Source organism: Schistocerca americana, chromosome 9 (assembly GCF_021461395.2).
Source record: "Schistocerca americana isolate TAMUIC-IGC-003095 chromosome 9, iqSchAmer2.1, whole genome shotgun sequence".
Lineage (NCBI taxonomy): Eukaryota > Metazoa > Arthropoda > Insecta > Orthoptera > Acrididae > Schistocerca > Schistocerca americana.
Window position 1 is genome coordinate 95837186 of NC_060127.1, and position 23245 is coordinate 95860430.

General features: G+C 38.0%; 1 protein-coding gene across 2 annotated transcripts in view; it reads left to right on the forward strand.

Annotated features, from left to right (window-relative positions):
- LOC124550608 (uncharacterized protein C19orf47 homolog) overlaps positions 1 to 16902 on the forward strand; it is a 44820-nt gene extending 27918 nt beyond the window's left edge. Inside the window, exons 8-10 of one of the 2 annotated variants that reach the window (XM_047125327.1) lie at positions 867 to 1022; positions 5981 to 6075; positions 14950 to 16902. In XM_047125327.1, coding sequence (XP_046981283.1) covers positions 867 to 1022; positions 5981 to 6075; positions 14950 to 15111 — 413 coding nt within the window. In that variant the 3' untranslated portion in view covers positions 15112 to 16902. The remainder of the gene's footprint in view (positions 1 to 866; positions 1023 to 5980; positions 6076 to 14949) is intronic. The other variant, XM_047125326.1, reaches the window with a different exon arrangement.
- The last annotated feature ends 6343 nt before the right edge of the window (positions 16903 to 23245 follow it).

Genomic DNA, 23245 nt, shown 5'->3' on the forward strand with positions numbered 1-23245 from the left:
ACACTTCTTGTTTCACAAAATTCATTTACCATTTGATGATTCATACTAGGAGTGTAAATATCAAGAAATTCTTCTTGAAATAATCTCCTTACTGCATGCATTGATTCTGTATGTATGTATGTATGTACGTATGTATGAATAATACATGAATACTTTTTAGCAAATTGAGTACTTGTATTTCCCCATTTTACCTGAAACACTGTGTTGCGTTGCCTAACAAACAAAACATGTGATACTTGCACAAGATGTCTACACATACAAAGGCCTCACAGCAGAGGGGAAATATGCTCCTTGCCAAGGGGAAATATATTCCTTGCCAGCACCACCACCTGCTGGCTGCCAGTGGGGAAAAGAAATCCTCGCCAGGCAGTTGTGTTAAGGATTGATCACCCTCTATCTTAATATTGCATTATTAAAGTTAAGAAAAAATTGTATACCATTACATACAGAATTGTTAGTGTAATGAATGTGTTGTCTGACCTGTCAAACAATGGAAACTCCAAGTTGGAACTTCAACAATGTAAGGAAAAGATAGATTGCTACTTACTGTAAAGATGATACATTAAGCTGCAGACAGGCACAACTAAAAGACACTTACATGTTGGCTTTTCACGTTTGTGGGAATGAATGTGTGCGTGTTTATTTTTCTGACGAAGGCTGTGGGCGAAAGCTAATGTGTAAGTGTCTTTTAGTTGTGCCTCTCTGCAGCTTATCGTATCATCTTTATGGTAAGTAGCACTCTATCTTATGTTATTGTGTGACCTATTATAGACACACTGCAATGCTTTCAATAAATAAATAAATATACCCTGTGTGCTGTTCTATTGTCATTAAATACAATTTAACGCACATTTCATTTTCTGCAGAAAAGACTGGGACCATGCGAGCAGATGAGGAAACAGGAACTGCAAAAGAACGATTGGGACTGAAGGAAGATGGTCAAAAAGGGAGCACACCTATTGAACCTGCAGTGGTCAGAAAGATTCTTTCAACAACAGGAAAGATGTCTGCGGGAATACTGAGTAAGTACACATCCTTGACAGATACTCTCACATTGTGTGTCACAGAACGTGAACTTCAGAGGATTAAAGGAGGATCTCACTTTTCTGATATACCCAAAATACAATTTATCATATTTACCTGATTATAAGATGAGGTATTTTCTCAAATTCATTCTAAAAATATGGGTTGTCTTGATTTGCAAATTAAACTATTTCTAGTGAGATCAATGCTTTTTCATTGTTTAATAGATTAATATAGGAGTCATCTTACAATTACTGATGAAGCTTTGACTATTGTGGTTTTGTGCAAATTTATTTTGAACAGTCCCAAAGGGCAGGCCTTGGTAAACAATACTTGCATTCAAATAGGCTAGAGATTTCCTGATATGCCGAAGTGCTTGACGCAGTATCGACCTCGCTCAAACAGTTGCGTGACACTTGACTCACGGCACTAGTGCAAGGGATATGTGAGAAACTATGAACTAGCCAGTATAACAGTCTAATGCTCTGCTTAAAAATTGACAATTTTGTTAAACACAGGAAGAAATAACACTAAATTCTATCAGCTTACAAACTTTTATTCTATTTGAACAGATTTGCATCAAAAGTTCTGAAACATGTATGGGCACCATATACATGCATTTATGTTGAAGTAAAGGTAACATTCAGACGCGAATATCTTGTCTTTCAAAAACCACTACTTGATTCTGAATCCAAGTCAATATTTTATTTGTGTATGAGAAACTGTAATGAATTACTAAGTGGGTAGGTCATGTGTTGGAACACTGGGGGAAAATGTTACCAGCTTTTAATTCAGATAAAACAAGAAAGAAAATTAATCCAGAATTAAATGTCTAACAAATGAAATAATCACATTAAACTGACTGGAATTGTTATCACAAAAATAAATTACAGTGGTAAGACCCGTCGTGAAGATAGTATCAACAGGTGTGACTAGATTGCGGGATAAGCAAAGGTTTGAGAATTGGACTTAATTATGATCGAGATCTGTTATTTATGTATCAGTTGCTGTTGTTACACATGACCTACACCCCAGAAGAAATTGCCTTCCATGTTTCACTGTTGCTTAAGCACAGCACTGCACAACGTTGCAGGGGAAACAGTTACACCAGCTTGGCTGAGAAATATGATAAGTGCTTGGAGGGGAGCACCATTTTTAAACTGCAGTTGTCCTGTATCCATACATATTCAGTATTGAACTGACTTTGAAACTGGACAGATACTCAACAGTAGCATAAATTTTTGCATGATAGACTAAAAGTCTAGACTGGGCCTGTAGCGTAATTCCATGTTTTGTACAGCAATGTTGTCAATGCTTGCTGTGAGATACGATGGGAATGATAGAGGGTATCTTAGCTGCTGGTTCTACACAGCCAATGAGAGAGTAGCACACAGACGATGTGTTTAGAAGCAAGAGGCATTGTAACATTTTCACATCAGTATAGATGTGAAGCCCACTATGTGTTTGGGGAAAAGAAAAAGAAGAAAAAGGAAAAAAAAACAGCTGTTTTCTTAGGTCCCACCACAATGACAACTTCAGAAATCACAACATATTCGGAAGAAACAGCCAAGTATTTGTGACAATGAAGATATGAGGTTCACAGCTGCCCTGTTAGGATGGTAACGATGATGATTAAAAATAATGATACCACAGACGACACGCTAAGTAAACAAAAAAGGCAGTGAAGATAAAAATTAATGTAAACAATTTCTTTTTGTTTATTTTGTTTCTCATTTGTGTTACTAAAATGTAGACAGTCAGTAAATGGCATTAGTTTAGAATAGATGTAATGTTACCTTTTTTAGGCAGATACCTTACATCAATAAAAGTTTGTAATTTTGATTAGCCAGAACATGTTAAAAATAAGTATTTCTCTAGGAGCCTTAAAAAAAAAGAGATTGTCTTACATTCAGGGTCATCTTATATTCGGTTAAATACAGTATCAGAAAAATTTCATCATCTTTTAAATTTCCACTCTGATTTTAAAAACTGAATGTGTTTCTGTTTATACTTTATCATTGCTGCAAATTCATTTAAATCAGACATAGCTGTTGTCCAGCCTTTGCCAACCAAACTGAGTTTGTGTAACCAACAATACTCGTGATTAGATGGTCACAACAATGGGCTTTTAGAGTTCCATAACCTGTTGTAGTGTGTGGCGCATTGTCAGTTACAAACACCTGTGCTGCATCATTTAGTTTATCTAATGTCATTTGAGAGCAGTTTGTTGCATTAGCCGACTCAAGGAATTTTACGGCAGCAGGGAATAACTTGCAATATTCTAAATATGGCACTTGAAGAAGGACAACAAAAACACAGGGTCCCATTCTGTCTGTTTCTTCACACAGGACACTTACTTTTGTTCCAGCTACAGACTCACTTGTGAGCTTCTTGTGGTCAGAAGCAGTTTCTAGAAACAACAGAAAAAACATCATGAAACACAAGTGACAAAGTAAACGCAATAGTGTGAGTTCAGCTAGAAGTTAGTTTGGGCAGCAAAGTTAGTCCAATAGGTCTGTGTTTTTACAAGGTTCTTTTTATTCAGTATAAAATGGTACATTACGTCTCATAGTATTTTAAATTATTTTTTTTTTTTTTTTTTAACAGGATGTGCATGACATATACTTGTCACTTTGATCATTACTCTTGCGGAGTACAGCAATGAGAAGACTTGAGTATGCAGTTTAATTCACTATTTAAGGTCCGAAACCAATGAGATATTCTTGTTGCGCACAAAACTAACATATTGTCCTATGAGTTAATGCATCAGAACCAAGGACTGCTTTTTTCATCTATTTCTATCATACCCCCAATCTGAAGTCTCAAAAACAACTTGCTTATTTGACAAACATTTCTTACACAGTCTTCCCACACGGTAGATTTCCATTTGAGAATCCAGCAGTCCATGCCCGTAAGGCATGATTTTTGAGTTTCTCTAGTGGAGTATTTGCTATTACAAATAGTTAAACAGCTTTTTACTCAACTTTTCTTTACATTGTTTTCTTTTTTTAGGACTAATTTAAGCTTTCAACAATTGATGATTTGTTTCTTTTGAGAAGCAGCAGCATTTGTCTTGCTAGTGAACAGAGGGTCTCTGATTTAAGATGTTTCTCAATGTTATCTTCCTTTCTACCTTTTCTCACACAATTTGAGAGTTGCAAAATCTGGAGAACATTGTTTGTGAATTTGTGGCATATAAGCCCTGACTTGCATATTTTCATGTGCATTCACAGTCGTTTAACTCATACTTCACAACACAAGATAACAATCAGTTTACAAAGTAAAACCAAATTGAACTGAACTACGTGCTTTCGAGAAAGACTTTCAGCATGGTGGTTGGTGAGAGTATCTGAATTAATGATCAAATTCATTGACTGACTTTTATTGCTTCCTGGTCACCGCCAACATTAGTTAGCAGACAGCATTGTGTTTAGGGCATCTATAGCTACAAAAACCAGAAGTAACACCACAAACTGATGGTCGCCAAAATTTTTGGTGTAATTGAGATTGAAATCATCTTATTCGTTGGCATTAGAAACATTTGTTGGCATGTTACAAACAATAAACTTTATATCTTCGGCTAGCTCATGTTGATAGTGACTGGACAGCAATACCAGTCAATGTATTTTGATTTTTGTTGATTCTGTCATTCCCATCAGCTGCCTTGTTGACAGTCTTGTTTGCATATGTCTTTGTTCTACATGCCGTATCTTCCATGTTGTCCTGTGTTGCTACACTTCCTATATAATATGTAGAGACCATAAGTTCTCCCATCTGTTCGTTGACGCGGCACCACAGCATAACTTTTTGGCACACTGAAGCTTTCGTGCACATGTGGGCACACACCTTTGCAAACACTGTGATATGCACATTCTCTTTCTTAATGTGGCATCGCAAGATGTTTCAAAATACCAATACCCAAAAATGGATTACTTTGTAGATATTTATACACAGAAAATAAAGTTATCTGTAACTGTTGCTGATAAAATAGTTCATCTGGATGCAATATTATGAAAAGGATAGATTGCTTATCACCATATAGTGGAGATGTTGAGTTGCAGATAGGCACAACAAAAGACTGTCGGACACAAAAGTTTTCGACCAAAAAGGCCTTCATTGGAATTGGACAACATACGCACACCCGTTCACACAATCGCAATTCTCCCACACGTGACCACAGCAGCCTCAGACTGTGTGTGTTTTTGTCTAATTCCAATGAAGGCCTTTTTTGGCCAGAAGCTTATGTGTTTGACATTCTTTTGTTGTGCCTATCAGCAACTCAACATCCTCGCTATGTGGTGAGTAGAAATCTATCCTTTTCATAGTATTGTCATTATTCCATACTGGATTTTTCTTTGTTTCACCTGGATACAAATTGTATCAAAATAACTTTCATTAGGTAATTTCACATTTTTCAATTTTGAGCCAGAATTGCACCTACATTTGGACTTATCACAAATGCATATTTTTCCAATCCCTGTCCGTGACCAATATTTCACGAATTCATGATGGTTGACACGAAGAAGGTTGTTTTATTTGAAACAGCGCATTGTGTATGAGATAACTATATATTCAAGAGTCTACAACAGATGGATCTTGGTGATATTGGACGATGGTCTGTGAATCGCTTCTGCTACCCACCTTGGAAGTATGTGTGACCTGTGATTTCTTCCAACTACTGGGCACAGATTTTTGTTTGAGTTGTATATGGTATATTATGAAAACTCCATTGCAAATCCTGTATGGAACGTGATAGGGATTCCATTGGGACTGGAACCTTGTTCAGTTTAGCGATTTCAATTTTTCATGTTGGACTCATCGGTAGTTTACAATTCAATTAGTCCGTTTTCTGTGTAAGGACTGCTGATTGCATTTTGCAGAATACTGTTAGTGATAATGTTTTAACAGTGTACAGTGTTGTCTTACATGTGTATTGGTATTGCTGTTTCTGTTTCAGGCAATCCAGAAAATGCTACTACTCGGAGCGTGAAAACGAGGTTAGGTGTTACGATAACTAGTAGACAACCATTAAAACAGGCTGGCTTTAGACCGGTAAGAACATACTTCAAAAACATGTTTTTATTTCTTACAACTCTGTTCACAGTTTTTGAGTCTGTGTTTAATTTTTATGGGCTGCACTACTGTGCAAGTTGTGGCATGTTGCTCTGGTTAGCTGCTGTGCCATTTTGTCTTAAGAAATATTCTGTACACATGAGTGAATGAGGTAGCACCATAATTAATAGGCTGGACTTGCAGTGAGCAGAACCAGGGTTCCAGTTCCCATCTTACCATCCTAATGGAAGTTTTTCATGATTTACTTTAAGGCTAGTACCCAAATGATACATTTGAAAAGCATAGAGTCAATTAACTACAACAATCTTTGCAATTTTCAAGTGATGTTAGCAAGAAATTGTGTATCTCTGTGGTACACAGCCATCTATACAGCTCATATCTGATGCACTTCTACATAGATTTTCTTAATAGTTGCAGCTCTCCACATCACGAGGGAACAGGAGCTATAATGTGACATGCATCTTCCTTTCTCTTTCTTGGTTTGGTTGTTTGTCCCTTCTCCTTCCACAGTCCCTTCATTCTTTCCCTGATGCTGTTCCCCCTTTTCCTGACTAGATGTTCTTGGCCATTGTACTGTGTTTTTCCTGGAATCCTTTGGAGTTATCTCCATTAGTTTGATTTGTAACATGTACGGCAACACAGTGTATCGTAGCTTTGTAGCTCATCTGCTCAGTGCCACTATGTTTGGTGAGTTGTTACCTTTATTTCTTAAATTATTTACGTTCCACCATGGCTTTCCGTATCATAGTTGGAAATTTCTTGTTATTTGAAAATTTCTTTTTTAATCTGCTCTTAACTCATTCTTTTTTGAGCTGATATAGACCTTAGGTTTTACTCTTCCTCCATGACCATTGTTTTCCTTTTTGCTGTTCACTAACCTTCTATAGGATTATTTCTAGAGTTCCTCCATTTCTCCTTTCCTATTTAAAGTCCAGGACTCTTACCTATAGTGTACTTTCGACTTTACTTTGTAAAATATTGCCATTTTATTGTGTCTATTCTGTGTCAAGTGGTTCACAAGTTCTATCTTCCTTTATTTGCATCTTTATTAAATCAGTTTGATTTATCCGTCTCCTAAGATATGTCAGACTAGTCTTGAGTTTCATAATTGTCACTTCCACTTGGTTTTCTTTGTTGTGTCTGTTTTCAGTGTACTCTTGTCTTCTTGTAATAGATCTTGTGCCATCTATTATGTGTTATCAGATTCAGTTTTTCAACAAATTTGTGAGTTTAATACTGTATCATGCACAAATACGAGGTTCTCTTTGTTTTCAGGCCTTCATAGACCATAGACAGATATCCTCTGTTGTCTGTTTTCCACATTTAGTCAAATATCACCTACACAGCAGAAGCGTTGTCAGGGAACTTGCTTTATCCACTCATTATACCATAACTGTAGCGATTCAAGAGTGAGCTGTGGAATAACAGACTTCACATGCAAAGTTTGAAGCAGCACATAATGCAATGCTGTATGTACTACATATTGTTTCATTAAAATTGTACACTTGATGATTGTTTAAATGTTTATCTATGATTATATTGTTCAGAATTCCAGGAAATTGTGAAGCAGAATCACCGTTGAAAGACAGTACTACTACTTCTGTGCTCGTTCAGCTAATTATGTGGTAACGTTTCCACCTCGAAACCATTCTGTCAGAAGCAGTAAAGTCTTTGTCACCATATAAATCAAAGTGAAATTTTGCAGGGTGATCTTTTATGATTGGCCTGGAAGGGGAACACCTTCACTTGGCTTCATTAAAAATCACTGTCAAGTATATTGTCTTTTCCTAGTTTTTCCTTTTTCTGTTTGTTCCCACATCACTTTCAATTGTGTTTACAAAATGTTTGAGATTATTCTCTTCTTTCATCCATCCCCTGGTAATTCCTTTAGGCACACAGCATTCATGTGCTAAACTTGCTTTTGTATCACCATTCTTCACAGAACTAGTAATTTGAAGTTTATTACTCACAGACCTTTTGTTTCTGTGCCATCGTAATGAACATGCAGAAATGTAGACTTCACTGAATAATGCATAATGCACATTGTGGTTTCTTTTTGTTTCTGTGTCATCATAACAAACATGCAGAAATGTAGACTTTACTGAATAATGCATAATGCACATTGTGGTTGTGCACATTAAAATTATTGTCAAATGCTGTTAAATAGTAACTTTGCTGACAGATCTGTTGCCAGGAGGCATTCTTTACCCCATTTATGATAACATCTTTTGTAAGCTATGAGCACATACCGAATTCAGCAAAAGTATCAATGCTTTTTTGTAATCTTTAAACAAAAAAAAAATAAGACTAAGTTTTATTAGAAAATGTTCCTAAATGCAGCTGAGTGAGTGAGGTGGCTCTGTGGTAAGGCACTGGACCTGTGTTTGTGAGGACAGAGGTTCAGATTCCCATCTGGCTATCCAGATTTTCCAAAACGTTTTAAGGGAAGTGCTGGAATGGTTCCTTCCGCATACTGCCAGAGTCGGAGCATTTGCTCCACTTCTGATGATTGGTTGTTGACTGGGTATTCAGTTGTCAACTTATTTTCTGCCTTTGTTCATTTTTAAGTGTAGCTGAAGTATTTCAAATTAGACTTTGCTATGCACAGTACTACACATAGGTGAATGTGTGTGCATGTTCATTTTCCTCCAGCTGTGTGCTCAGAGAATGTCCCCTAACTGTGTGTGAACTTTGTGATAGCATTAGTGTAATTGATTTTGTGCAGGTTAATTTGTACCACTTTTTTTATCTTGTATCTTCACAGGATTGGTACATTAATATAGATTTGGAAATGTTTGTGGTAGAGGGTGGCTGTATGCCCCTCCTGTCACTACCTTTTCCTGGCCCCCCCCCCCCCCCCCTTTCCATTGGATGAAATTTGTGAACCACATGTGTCTGCATCTAATATTATCCGGCGTGAAACTGTGAGAACATTTCAGATAAATTATTTGCGAATAGTGTAAGTCAGGTGGTATCTGAGCACCAGTTCGGTATTCACTTATGTGTGGGAAACCATCCAAAAACCACACCCAGGCTGGCCGGCATACTGGTCCTCACCGTTAATCTGCCAGGCAGATTTGATCCCGTGTCTGGTGTGCCTCCCTGAATTCCAGAAGTGGGCTGCTAATGCACATGGCTAAGCGAGCGTGCTATAGAGGTTAAGTCTTAAATAACAGTAAGTAAAGAAAAAAATAATAATTGTTAATGATTTAATAATGCCATTTATTTTATTAAAAAAAAATCCCCTCGTACGAATATCAAACTGACAGGTTCATCATCAGACAGCTGTTTGCATTTATAATTTCTAACATGATTTGCTTGATAACTCCTATGGAAGTTCAAATAGCAGGGAAAATGCACTAGCAAACTGAAACTTAGGGTTCGAGCCATGAGGGATTACTCAGTCTAGTGAACTGTAAGCTGGCCACAGGGGAACTAACTTGGTCAAGTGACCATTACACCCACATCTCAGTTCGAAATAGTATGTGTTGTTACATTGCAGTGCCAGCAAGAAAAGTGATTTTGGAAAAGTCTACTGGTAGCTACAACAACTTGCTATTAAGATAATTAAATTTATTTGTGAGAAGAAGGAGCGACAGGGCTGACAAAGAAGGTGGCGATACTTGCAAGCACAATATTAAATTTGAGTAAAATTACAATGAAATGAAAACCCTTAGCTGCTTACAGGCATTGACGTATATCAACGGGGACAGATGAAAATGTATGCCCCGACCGGGACATCTCCTGCTTACGTGGCAGACGCTCTGTCCATCTGGGCCACCGAGGACACAGAGCATAGTGCGACTGCGGGGATTTATCTCTGGCACGCATCCCGCAGAACCCACATTCTTAACGTATTGTGCCGCACTACATTCGTAGTGCCCCCGCCCATTATACATGTCTGAAAGAACAGATACCATCTTAGTATAAAATTTGAGTAAACCAATGGTGTGTAAATTATGGAAGGAGGGATGTGGTGCTCAGGTGAGTGGGATAGAAGTATCTGCTTAGAAGAAGTAAGTGCACATAATAAATATCCCATTGTCAATATGGATAGATGTGATATTAGGCAGCAATTTCTGCAGTTTTATCAACCATAAAAAGAACTACCAGCCATTTATTGCACAGATCTGGACTCTGTAGCTAACAAAGGAACTCCGAGGAAAATTGTTCTGTCTATGGAATTTCTAATAGAAAGTGCCATCATAAATGAGTAATTGTACATGAAGGAGATGATATAATTTAAAAAAAAAAAGGTGTTTCACGTTGGGTTTTTGTAAAAACATCATGGTTAATTTGGACAGTGATTCTTTCTCACACGTAATGCCATGAATAAATGTCACAGTGATAGTCTGCGTGGAGTGTTGTCAAGAGTGCTGTGTGAGGCAGGGTGTATAGCATGTGACGCTGACCCTCTTTTAAGAACTGGACATAGGCTGTTATTATGTCTCCTCCCCGTCTTTCAGACATTGAACATGCCAGTCTCTCACTCTGGCCAGATCTTCAGTTCGCTTTGCCAAGTAATTGGTACATGTATGTTTTAGAACTACTGGTACAATTACATATATACTCCGCAAGCCACCTTAAGATGTGTGGCAGAGAGTACTTCTGGCACTGTTAGCTGTGTCCCCCTTCCGTGGTCTATTAACTACCGATATCTGGGAAGAATGATTGTGGATAAAACTCTGTATGACCTTTTATTACTGTCATTTTCTTGTCACAATAAATTTCACGAGACATATGTGGCAGGAAGTAATTTGATGTCCCATTCTTTCCCCCTCTGTGATGCACAATGCCTCTCTTTAACATCTGGCACTGGAGTACATTGATCATCTCTGTAATGCTCTCAGACAGAGGTACAGATACTATATCAAGACACCCCGCTTTTTAGTGTTACGTGCCTCAGTCTGTAAAAATGGAACCCTTATAGGATCACTTTGTTATCTGTCTATCTGTTTGTCTCTTAAGAACTTTTTCTTTTTTTCAGGAGTGGGTAGAGATATGAAGTTAATATTTATATCTCGGCAGTGTAAAAATTTTAAGCTTCTAAATCAATGCAGTCAAAAGATCTGGCCCTTTATGTAACATACACATATTTTACTACTTGAAAACTCACTTTCCCATGGATCAAGAATCCCAAGGTTTCACAGTACAAGAAAAGGAAATAATCTGCTCTCTCTCTCTCTCTCTCTCTCTCTCTCTCTCTCTCTGTGTGTGTGTGTGTGTGTGTGTGTGTGTGTGTGTGTGTGTGTCTGTGTCACATATTTTGATACTTGCAAACTCATTCATCAAAACCTCTTGGGTACTTCCCGTTGACATAGTCATGAAATTTGGCAAGAAGCAAGGTGTCACAGTACCAGTAAAAAATTGTTAATTTTGTAATTATATCACACACACACACACACACACACACACACACACACACACTTTGAACTCTCAGTGATGAATGGTATTTAGTAATCAATCGAACGACTGTCTTGTAAGCCACTTCTTTGGTGGATGAATTACATTTTCATAAGATTCTCCCAGTGAATCTCAATCTGGCATCTGCTCATTCTGCTTTAGGTCTTTCCTGATGGTTACTCCTAGGTATTTTACTGTGGTTACTGTTTGCAGTGATCTGTTGCCAATAGTGCAGTTTAACAGTAGTGGAGATCGTCCCCTATTTCTGTGCAATATGTTAAATTTCCTTATGTTCAGTGTCAGTGACCACCCCTGCCCCATTTGTCAATCCCCTGTACGTTTTCCTGCATTTTGCTGCAGTCTGTTTATTTTCCAACCTTCCTGTAGACAACAACATTGTTTGGGAATAGCCTTGCACAGCCTTCAGTGTTATTCACTGGGTCATTAATATAAACTTTAAATACAGTGAAACCCTACTTTTACACTTTTCAAGGCACTTTAAAAAGTAGTGTAAAAAGCAGGAAATTTTGAAATGTGGGAATTGACTTTTTAAACAGTAAAAGTTAAGTGTAGGATCCCCCCACCCCCTTGCATTTTCATAATTTATACAAGACACATACTGAGTTGCCAAAAGCCATGGGGGAGCACAATGCAGATATACAGATTGTGGTTGTATTGCATACACAATGTATAAAAGGGTAGTGCATTGGCAGAGCTGTCATTTGTACTCAGGGGATTTATGTGAAAAGGTTTCCGACATGATTATGACTACAGAATGGGAATTAAGACTTTGAATGTGTAATGATAGTTGGATTTATATAATAGAAGGAAACATTCCACGTGGGAAAAATTATATATAAAAACAAAGATGAGGTGCAAACTCTTTGTCTTTAAATATTCCTGCTTGTGTCTGTATGTGTGGATGGATATGTGCGTGTGTGCGAGTGTATACCTGTCCTTTTTTCCCCCTAAGGTAAGTCTTTCCGCTCCCGGGATTGGAATGACTCCTTACCCTCTCCCTTAAAACCCACTTCCTTTCGTCTTCCCCTCTCCTTCCATCTTTCCTGATGAGGCAACAGTTTGTTGCGAAAGCTTGAATTTTGTGTGTATGTTTGTGTGTGTATCGACCTGCCAGCGCTTTCGTTCGGTAAGTCACCTCATCTTTGTTTTTATATATAATAGTTGGATTTAGACGTATGGAACAGTCCATTTCAAAAATCATTAGAGAATTCAGTATTCTCAAAACCAGTGTCAAAAGTGTGCTGAGAATAATAAATTTCAGGCGTTAGCCTACACCACAAACAACGCGGTGGCTGACGGCCTTCACTTAATGACCTAGAGCAGTGGCTTTTGTGCAGAGTTGTCAGTGCTAACAAACAAGCAACACCCTTTGGGACGTTGCGTCGAAATTTGGCATTAACAGGTTATGGCAGCAAATGACTGACACGAACGCCTTTGCTAACAGCACGGCATCACCTTTTGTGCTTCTCCTGGGCTCTTGACCATATTGGTTGGGCCCTAGAACACTGGGAAACCATGGCCTGGTCAGATGAGTCCCAATTTCAGTTGGTAAGAGATGATGGTGTGGTTTGAGTGTGGTGCAGACCCCACAAAGCCACGGACCCAAGTTGTCAACAAGACAAGATACTGTGCATGTTAGTGGTCATTCTGTCATGGTGTGGGCTGTATTTTCGTGGAATGGACCGGGTCCTCTGGTCCAACTGAACCAATTGTTGGAAATGGTTATGTTTAGCTGCCTCGAGACCATATTCAGCTATTCATGGACTTCATATTCCCAAACAAGAATGTGCCATGTTACCGGGCCACATGATTGGTTTGGAGAACATCTGGACAGTTTGAATGAATGGTTTTGCCACCCAGATTACCTGACGTGATTCCCATCGAACGTTTATGGGGCGTAATCAAGCGGTCAATTCATGTATAAAATCCTGCTCTGGCAACTTGCAGTTGTGGACAGGTGTAGATGCAGCGTGGCTCAGTATTTCCGCAGGGGACTTCCAGTGAGTTTTTGAGTCCATACCAAGTTGAGTTGCTGCACTACACCGGGCAAAACGAGGTCCAACACAGTATTAGGGGGTTTCCTCTGACTTTCGTCACCACAGTGTTTGTACATAATACACACAAAAGGTTATCTGAATCGTGTACTGTGTTTAGCTGTTGACGTAACTGAAACTGGTAACTATCTCGGAACTAGAAACGTTTGATTTCATTCATTTATCGTAGTCAACGTTTTTGGCAGGCCTGCAGCTGTGCCATTTTTTGTTTAAATAATGAAATATTCCACCGTTACATATTTTTTCATGCTTAGCACGACACATTTTGAGACTTTATTATCATTATTGTCAGGCATAAATATTTACGTAAGTATTTTCTGCGGTGTGTGTGTGTCAATCTGCCTCTTATTCACTGTGCTGTAGTTGTCTTTTTGAGCTTATAAGGTACTGTGCTTCCTCCAGCAAAAAGCCAAACATGCGGAAAAGTATCACTTGCATTGTGTGTTACGTAAATATTTGTATTTGACGGTCAGATTGTATTCTTGAAACACATCATGCTTAACATGGGAAAATGCATAATCTGTGCAGTGTTTCAATATTTAAACCAGAATCATATTAGCAATGCAAAGATTACAACTAGAGCAGCAAGTGGCCAAACAATGAAACATGAAATATGCATTCGAGTAATACAAACATGACACGGCGATCTCAATGGTCATGAATCTGCACATGCACAGTAGAGACAGTTTGGAAACTGCTGTGATTGGTCGTGATATCTTTATTCGAATGAATCTGGTTACTCCCACCTTGGTAGTTGATTGGTGTAACCAGATTCTTCAGTGGACTGAAGTAGTGAAGTTTTGCAGTGGCTGGAGACAAAGCACGAATCGTTCCAACTTTTACCAGTTCAGATCTGCGGAGTTGAGTGCCCTGACATCAAAAACTTGTAATGTTTGTAAACATTACTTGAAGGCCAACACCCCCCAGCATCATTTCATGTCAATTTACATCAGTTTTTTCTCACCAACAGTGTTCCCTAAAATGTAAAATACAGTAAAATTTATTCATATGTTAATGCAGAGTTCTTACAAATTGATATTGCGAACATAAGAAATTCGACACTAACAATAACTAAATATTGAAAACAGCGGGAAAGCATTAATTCTGGGAACGTAAAAGCGATGTTCTACTGTAATAGCAACCTTACAGCATTCTCTTGGGGTACTCCCTACATTATGTTTACATTTGCCAGTTTTGTTCCTTTAAGTACAACATGTTGTTCAATCTGTCAGTTGTTGTTGTTGGTGGTGGTGGTGGTGGTGGTGGTGGTGGTGGTGCTAGTGCTAGTAGTAGTAGTAGTAGTAATCGTTGTCATCATCATCATCATCATCATCATAGTCAAACAGCAAATGAATTCGAACTTTTTATTTTGCAGCGTATTACTGGCCCAAGTAGTGAAAGTGGGACACCAGTCATGAAGATTGTACCTGGAATAAGAAATTCTTTTGGCAGGAGTTTTGTCTCTCGAGGTGGCAGCCAGTGGAGGGGTGGCAGATTTTCATCAAGACTGGCAGGGAGGCCCAGTTTTAGGCGCTAGTTCCTCTCTTATCGAGACTGTAATATTCCTTGTATGCAAATGAATCTGTCGATAATAATAGAATGATTGTAATGTTGTATAATTAAAAAGAATGAAGGCTCTTGTCACATGGAGTGTGGGGCGTTTTATGGAAGTGAACAATAACAGGCTGATTCCAGGATGTGTGGAGTGAAAAATTGGAGATACAGCCCACTCTGTCAGATAAAAGTATACTTGTTGAGCTCTGTATTACTATTATTACAGTAACTATTTTTCTAAAGATCTGTTAATGTATGCATGATTATTGATAAAGGATACAATGTTCTATTCATTTCAGTACCCTTTTGCAAGTATAATGGCATGTTAACAGGAAATCAAAAAGAATGCCAACAAAATTTACTTTTATGTGGTAAGATGTGCAGTTGAAATTTTTGTGGACCACCATCTGCTGTTTAATTTTTATTCTACTTCTTCTTCCTCTTCTTTGCTGCTTTTAAGTGCATAACAGTTTGACAAATGTATGTATTGAATTTAAGATTGTGTGGCATCAACTACTCATAAGTAGAAAAAATGAGACATGGTTAATATGGTTTGCTTCTCCTTCTCCTTCAGAAAATTAAAGCAGTCTAAGTTAAGAAAATTAATCCCCTAAAGCATCTGAAATTCTCTTGTTGTATTTCAAACCATGTTAAGGATAGCTCTGAACTGCTCTACTTACCAAACTAACATGCTACACTATCTGTAACATAATTTGAATTGTATGTTTCATTAGCAAATCCTAATCATGTATTTGTATTTCATTTGTATATACTTTAGTCTGAATTGCTTGTGTGCAGAATATTGCCATTTGTGTTTCATTTGTGTATACCTTAGTCTGAATTGCTTGTGTGCAGAATATTGCCTTTGTCTGTCCTAGTTTTCTGGGACACAATTGAAAATAGAATCCTGAAAATTTTTTTGCCTAATGATGTGAAATTAGATCTGATTTGTAGTCAGTGATGATACTCCAGAAACTATTATACCTTGTTTCACAAGTAAAATGTCTGTCTTTTATAATGCTATAATACTGAAATTGCTTACAATTTTTTTGGTAACTTAGGGGGTGATTTATTGCAGGTAAAGGCTTTGTTATAATTTCACAAGTACATCTTAGTTTTCTTTCCTTGAATGTAAAGGAATTAAAATGTGTATGTAATTTGTCAGCTATTATATATTCATATCATATTTCTGTTTTTATTTATAATGAATTCAGTTACTTATTATGTTCATTGTTCCATCTTTGTAGTGTTTACCTGCTACCTTTTTTTTTGTATTTATTATGTGTTTTCTCAGAACCAGAGCATCTGCTTGTTTTTCACAAAGGTAATTATGTTATACAGATTTGTAAACTGTTTCAGATGTTTGTAATTTTTATTTGAAGTGGGTGAGAATTTCATTGGAATTGTTAATAATAATAATTTAGTCCTTGAATTACAGTTTTCTTTTATTCTCAATGTTTTTGTTCCAAATGTCATATGTGCTCTTGTATGATGGACTGAGTTAAAAGTATTTGCTTACAAATTTAATTTTTATAAAAATTTCATAAATGGACTTGAGATGTTGTGTATTGGGAGTGCATCAAATATTAGTTTTTCTTGCATTGTTATTCAGTATACTATTAAATATCTTTATACTTCAGTGCAGTGCCAATATTTAATTGGTAAAAGTGTAACAATCTAATAACACAAAGTAACACAAATCATGCAGAAAATGGTATGCAACTTGATACTATGCACAAAATTGTATGCTTTTTAGGTCAGAATATGCTGGATTAAAGCTTCTATGCTGACCTTACAAAAGAAATTCTTGTTTGGTTTCATTAAAAGTGTAGAAAAATTAAGTATTAGGTTTCCAAGGTGAACATTATTAAGAAAACAATCGTAAAAACAGTGTGGGGTTGCTTCCTGGTCATTCTTACAGGTGTTCAGTGTGCTTTCCAAGCTCTGAGAAGGTGGTACATCTAAGGTGCCTGCCACACTAGGAAAATGTTTCAGATGTTTTCTTTCTCTTGGGATAAATGATGGGTTTTACTTCCCCTGTTCCACCTGGACTACTTTATTTACAAACTAATATATTATTACAGCTATGAGTGTTTCTTTTGCAGAAATATAGTGTAACGCTGGCATGACTTGTGGCCAATAAACCACTGTTTAGTAAGTATAGATAAACATGATTTTAAAAAAGATGGAATCTATGTGGTATCAAATTCCACAAGATGGAGAAGGCTGGGATTATGAGAACTCATGAGCAAAGTGCATGAACTAATTCTTGGGGCAGTGTTATCAAAATGAGGTAAATGGATTGTGATTATATTGTTTTTTGCATTAGGGGGTGCTGATAGTTGGCTGTAGCTGTGCTGGCTGTTCTATGACTCGTACAACACTGGGTGGTATGTCGTGCTGTACAAAAATAAGCAGAGCTCCAGTATGTCCATGGAAGTGTGTACATTGCCAACATAACAATTACCACATTATTCCACCCCAGAGAAAAGAAAAGCTTGATCCACGTGGGGGTGTAAATATTGCTGCCAGGGAGTTTGCGAACAGAGGTGCTCCAAAATCTAATTACCGTATAAGAAAAAAAATGAGCATCCCTCATTGTTGTTTTGTGCTTTTTCTGTGTATAAACTGCTGGTATTAAAAGGCGCTGCTGAGTGTCGAAGTTGTAAGCGCCGCCACCTGCAACTAGGTCACCTCTTCGGCAGGAAACATGACTTGGTGCACTGATGGAACATCTTGCAATGTTGTTTTTTCAGTGGTCGTGGCTTATTGCCATGGTTGCTGCTAGAGAAGGGATTCTTATCCTCTCTGGTCTCTATGGCCTCCTGTAGTGCTATGAAAGTTTTTCATGCTAATTTCTGTGTAGACAGGCCTTGTCTCCTGTGAATGTGACGCTCTGTTGCCTCAGTGGATGGCGGTTTTGGACATAGATTTCCATTTGCAGTTTATCTCTCTCCTGTATACCCAAAAAATTGGGATTTTAGAGAGTTCCAGGAGCAGAGCACCACATTCATGGGAAATGAGACCTTTCTTCACAACAGCTAACTCCATCACCTTCACTGGTGATCATGACAATCAGTTGTGATCACTGAATAACAAACAACATTGCGAGACATTCCGCCTATGGTCCGTCAGCTTATGAAGTCACTTTTCCTGCTGAAGGGACGGCTTAGTGGCAAGTACCAGCACCTACAACTTAGATGTTGTGCAGTGTTATTGGACGACATTTCCAAACGTCGGTTCCTACTCGATTTTTTCCTTGAGACACCCTCTACAACCCCTCGAAGTTTGTCACAGCAGTTCTGGGACACCTTGTGTATCCAATCTTTGTCTTACCATACAGTTTTTCCCCCCCTCTATGGCCTCTGGTGGTCCCTTCTAGTTACACGTCTCCACGTTCTCCTTTCTTGCCGATTCTGTGGAAAACCTTTTTTTTTTTTTTTTTTTTTTTTTTTTATTAGTCATTTAATTTTCAGCATCTTTTTGTAACACCACTTCTCAAATATTTTGATTCCCTTCTTTTCCAGTTTTCCCACAATCCATGATTTACTTGTCATACAGTGCTAACTGCCAGGCATACATTCTCTGAAGTTTCTTCTTCATTTTGGGGCCTAAGTTTGATACTAGTAGATTTCTTGTGACGAGTGCTCTCCTTGTGTATTCCAATGTGCGTTGTTGTGTTCTCCTTGGTTCATCTGCCAAGCATTATTTTTCTTCGTAGCAAAGTTCCTTCCCTTCACTTACCACGTGGTCCTGAATTTTTAATGTTTGTCACTTATTTCATTTCTGTGGTTTTCATTACTTTAACCTTTTGTTGGTTTTCTGTTAGTCCATATTCTTTGCTCAGTAGACTGTTGATTCCAAACAGCAGACCCTGTAAACTTTCCTCACTTCTTCCTATTCTGAATCTTTATTTCCCTCATTACTTAATCTGTTTACAGTTGGAACAGTAGAGGAGAAAGACAGCACACCTGTCCTATATCTTTCATAATCCAAACACTTCTCTCAAGGTTTTTCATAGATTTTGTTCCCTCATGGTTCTTGTAAATATCAAAGTACTGCCTGACAAAGAAAGTGAAGCACCCAGAAGCAGTGTTGCCAACAGTTAAAGTGAGCTCCCCACCAGTTTCAAGTGCAAAAACTACCAGAAAGCCACCAACAGAAATGCCCCTACTCTCACAATCCCTAAGATTTCCAATAAAATGTTTTAAATTATTATGAAAGAAAACAATAAGTATATTAATAATTAGTTTCCTGTATTATTAAGTAATAAAATACTCACAATCATTAAATGAACATACAATAAATAAATCAACAAGACAAAGTCAGGAACATACAAAAAGTTCTATAACAGCAGCTAATTATTTAAATGAATTCATTATCATCATCATCATCATCGGTTTTAGGTTGATACAATTGTTTGGTACCAATTTGTTGTACAACATTTACTGGAATTTCATATTTGTTGCAGCATTTTCCTTCCAACCTCAAACCACAGTGTATTCTTTTTATAGCAGTTAAAAGATTTAACTTCATTCTATTCCTCTGCTTGTTTTTTATACCATTCATACTGCTAAATAGTCTCCCGACATCGGCATTGGAATGAGGCAGTATTAGGAGAGTAATCGCAATAGTCGCTAATTACTCAAATCTGGATTCCCTTTGAGCATCTCTGAAATGCAATACTTCATTCCTTCTTCTTCTTCTTCTTCTTCTTCTTCCTCCCTCTTGTTCCAGTTCAACAAATGAATTTGTCACCACTGATAATCCACTCTTGCTATAAATTGTACACTTGAATTGCACTGAGCCATTATATCAATTAGGTTTTCTTTGTTGTGATTAAGTGCTTGTTCAACACGTATTCTGGGAATTTTTTTTCATCAACTTCAAATTTTCTGGTAACCTGTTTCTTTTTAATTTCTTCAGTCAGACTTACTATAAATGTTATGCACCGATTACGCAACAGTTTATTGACTCTGTTTACTTCAATAAACATTGCTCTGCCCCAATAGCTGAGTGGTCAACGTGATGGAGTGTCATGCTAATGGGCCTGGTTTAGATTCCCAGCTGTGTCGGAGATTTTCTCCACTCAGGGACTGAGTGTTTTGTTGTCTTCATCATCTCATCCCCATCGACATGCAAGTCGCTGAAGTGGCGTCAACTCAAAAGACTTGCACCAGGTGACCGCATCTACCCGACGGGAGACCCTGGCCACACATTTCATTTCAATTAACATTGGACATAAAATTGAAATATATGTGATTCATATTTTCGCATACATAGTGTGCAGTAACTCTGCCATGTGACACCTTTCACGCACTTTAGCTATGGAGAAATGTGTTTTTAGCTGTGACCATTGCGTGTGTATTCTTGATACAGCGGATTCTATTGATAACCACCTTGTCTGGGATGTTTGAACTATTGTTAATGGTTTTTGTCCATCTTTGACAGTTTTGTATAGATTTTCGTAAAGTAACTGTCTGGAAGAGGAGTAACTAAACTAGTCGTATGTCTCTTTAATTAAAAACTCCAAATTTCTCAGTAAAAATTCTTTTGCAGCAGGTGAAACAGCCAGTTGCAAGGAATGGCAAAGCAATGTACTAAAATCAGGTGTAGTACCTCTTCTTTAAATTTCGCAAATACTCCGTTATTTACTCCAACCGTGACAGAGGCATTATCTGTACCAATGCCCATTAAATTTTCAAAACACAAATTGAATAATTGAAGTGTCTTCTTTACAGCAGAGAAAATAGCTTCAGCATTACACTTGTGTAATCAGCAAGGTCAAGGTATGTAGATACTATTTTTTAGTATAATTTACTGTAATAAACCATAATCAGTACCAAGTGTTTATGTGCAGCAATATCAGTAGATATGGATGTTGCCGTTGGTGGGGAGACTTGTGTGCCTCAGCGATACAAATGGCCGTACCGTAGGAGCAACCACAACGGAGGGGTATCTGTTGAGAGGCTAGACAAACGTGTGGTTCCTGAAGAGGGGCAGCAACCTTTTCAGTAGTTGTAGGGGCAACAGTCTGGACGATTGAATGATCTGACCTTCTAACACTAACCAAAACGGCCTTGCAGTGTTGGTACTGCGAATGGCTGAAAGCAAGGGGAAACTACAGCCATAATTTTTCCCAAGGGCATGCAGCTTTACTGTATGGTTAAATGATGATGGCGTCCTCTTGGGTAAAATATTCTGGAGGTAAAATAGTTCCCCATTCGGATCTCCGGGCGGGGACTACTCAGGAGGACGTCATTATCAGGAGAAAGAAAACTGGCGTTCTACTGATCGGAGCATGGAATGTCAGATCCCTTAATCGGGCTTGGAGGTTAGAAAATTCAAAAAGGGAAATGGATAGGTTAAAGTTATATATAGTGGGAATTAGTGAAGTTCGGTGGCAGGAGGAACAAGACTTTTGGTCAGGAGAATACAGGGTTATAAATACAAAATCAAATAGGGGTAATGCAGGAGTAGGTTTAATAATGAATTTAAAAAAAAAATAGGAGTGTGGGTAAGCTACTACAAACAGCATAGTGAACACATTATTGTGGCCGAGATAGGTGTGGGCCCACACCTACTACAGTAGTACAAGTTTATATGCCAACTAGCTCTGCAGATGATGAAGAAATTGATGAAATGTATGATGAGATAAAATAAATTATTCAGGTAGTGAAGGGAGACGAAAATTTAAGTCATGGGTGACTGGAATTAGACAGTAGGAAAAGGAAGAGAAGGAAACATAGTAGGTGAATATGGATTGGGGGTAAGGAATGAAAGAGGAAGCCGCCTGGTAGAATTCTGCACGGAGCACAACTTAATCATAGCTAACACTTGGTTCAAGAATCATAAAAGAAGGCTGTATACATGGAAGAATCCTGGAGATACTAAAAGGTATCAGATAGATTATATAATGGTAAGGCAGAGATTTAGGAACCAGGTTTTAAATTGTAAGACATTTTTAGGGCAGATGTGGACTCTGACCACGTGAACTGTAGATTAAAACTGAAGAAACTGCAAAAAGTTGGGAATTTAAGGAGATGGGACCTGGATAAACTGAAAGAACCAGAGGTTGTAGAGAGTTTCAGGGAGAGCATAAGGGAACAGTTGACAGGAATGGGAAAAAAAATACAGCAGAAGAAGAATGGGTAGCTCTGAGCAATGAAATAGTGAAGGCAGCAGACGATCAAGTAGGTAAAAAGACGACGGCTAGTAGAAATCCTTGGGTAACAGAAGAGATACTGAATTTAATTGATGAAAGGAGAAAATATAAAAATGCAGTAAATGAGGCAGGCAAAAAGGAATACAAACGTCTCAAAAATGATATCGACAGGAAGTGCAAAACAGCTAAGCAGGGATGGCTAGAGGACAAATGTAAGGAATTGGAGGCTTATCTAACTAGGGGTAAGATAGATACTGCCTACAGGAAAATTAAAGAGACCATTGGAGAAAGGAGAACCACTTGCATGAATATCAAGAGCTCAGATGGAAACCCAGTTCTTAGCAAAGAAGGGAAAGCAGAAAGGTGGAAGGAGTATATAGGGGGTCTATACAAGGGCGATGTACTTGAGGACAATATTATGGAAATAGAGGAGGCTGTAATGAAGATGAAATGGGAGATAGGATACTGCATGAAGAGTTTGACAGCACTGAAAGACCTGAGTCGAAACAAGGCCCTGGGAGTAGACAACATTCCATTATAACTACTGACTGCTTTGGGAGAGCCAGTCATGACAAAACTCTACCATCTGGTGACCAAGATGTATGAGACAGGCGAAATACCCTCAGACTTCAAGAAGAATATAATAATTCCAATCCCAAAGAAAGCAGGTGTTGACAGATGTGAAAATTACCAAACTATCAGTTTAATAAGTCACTAACGCGAATTCTTTACAGACGAATGGAAAAACTGGTAGAAGCCGACCTCGGGGAAGATCAGTTTGAATTCTGTAGAAATGTTGGAACATGTTTGGCAATACTGACCTTACACCGTATCTTAGAGAAAGCTTTTGACAATGTTGACTGGAATATTCTCTTTCAAATTCTAAAGGTGGCAGGGGTAAAATACAGGGAGCGAAAGGCTATTTACAATTTGTACAGAAAGCAGATGGCAG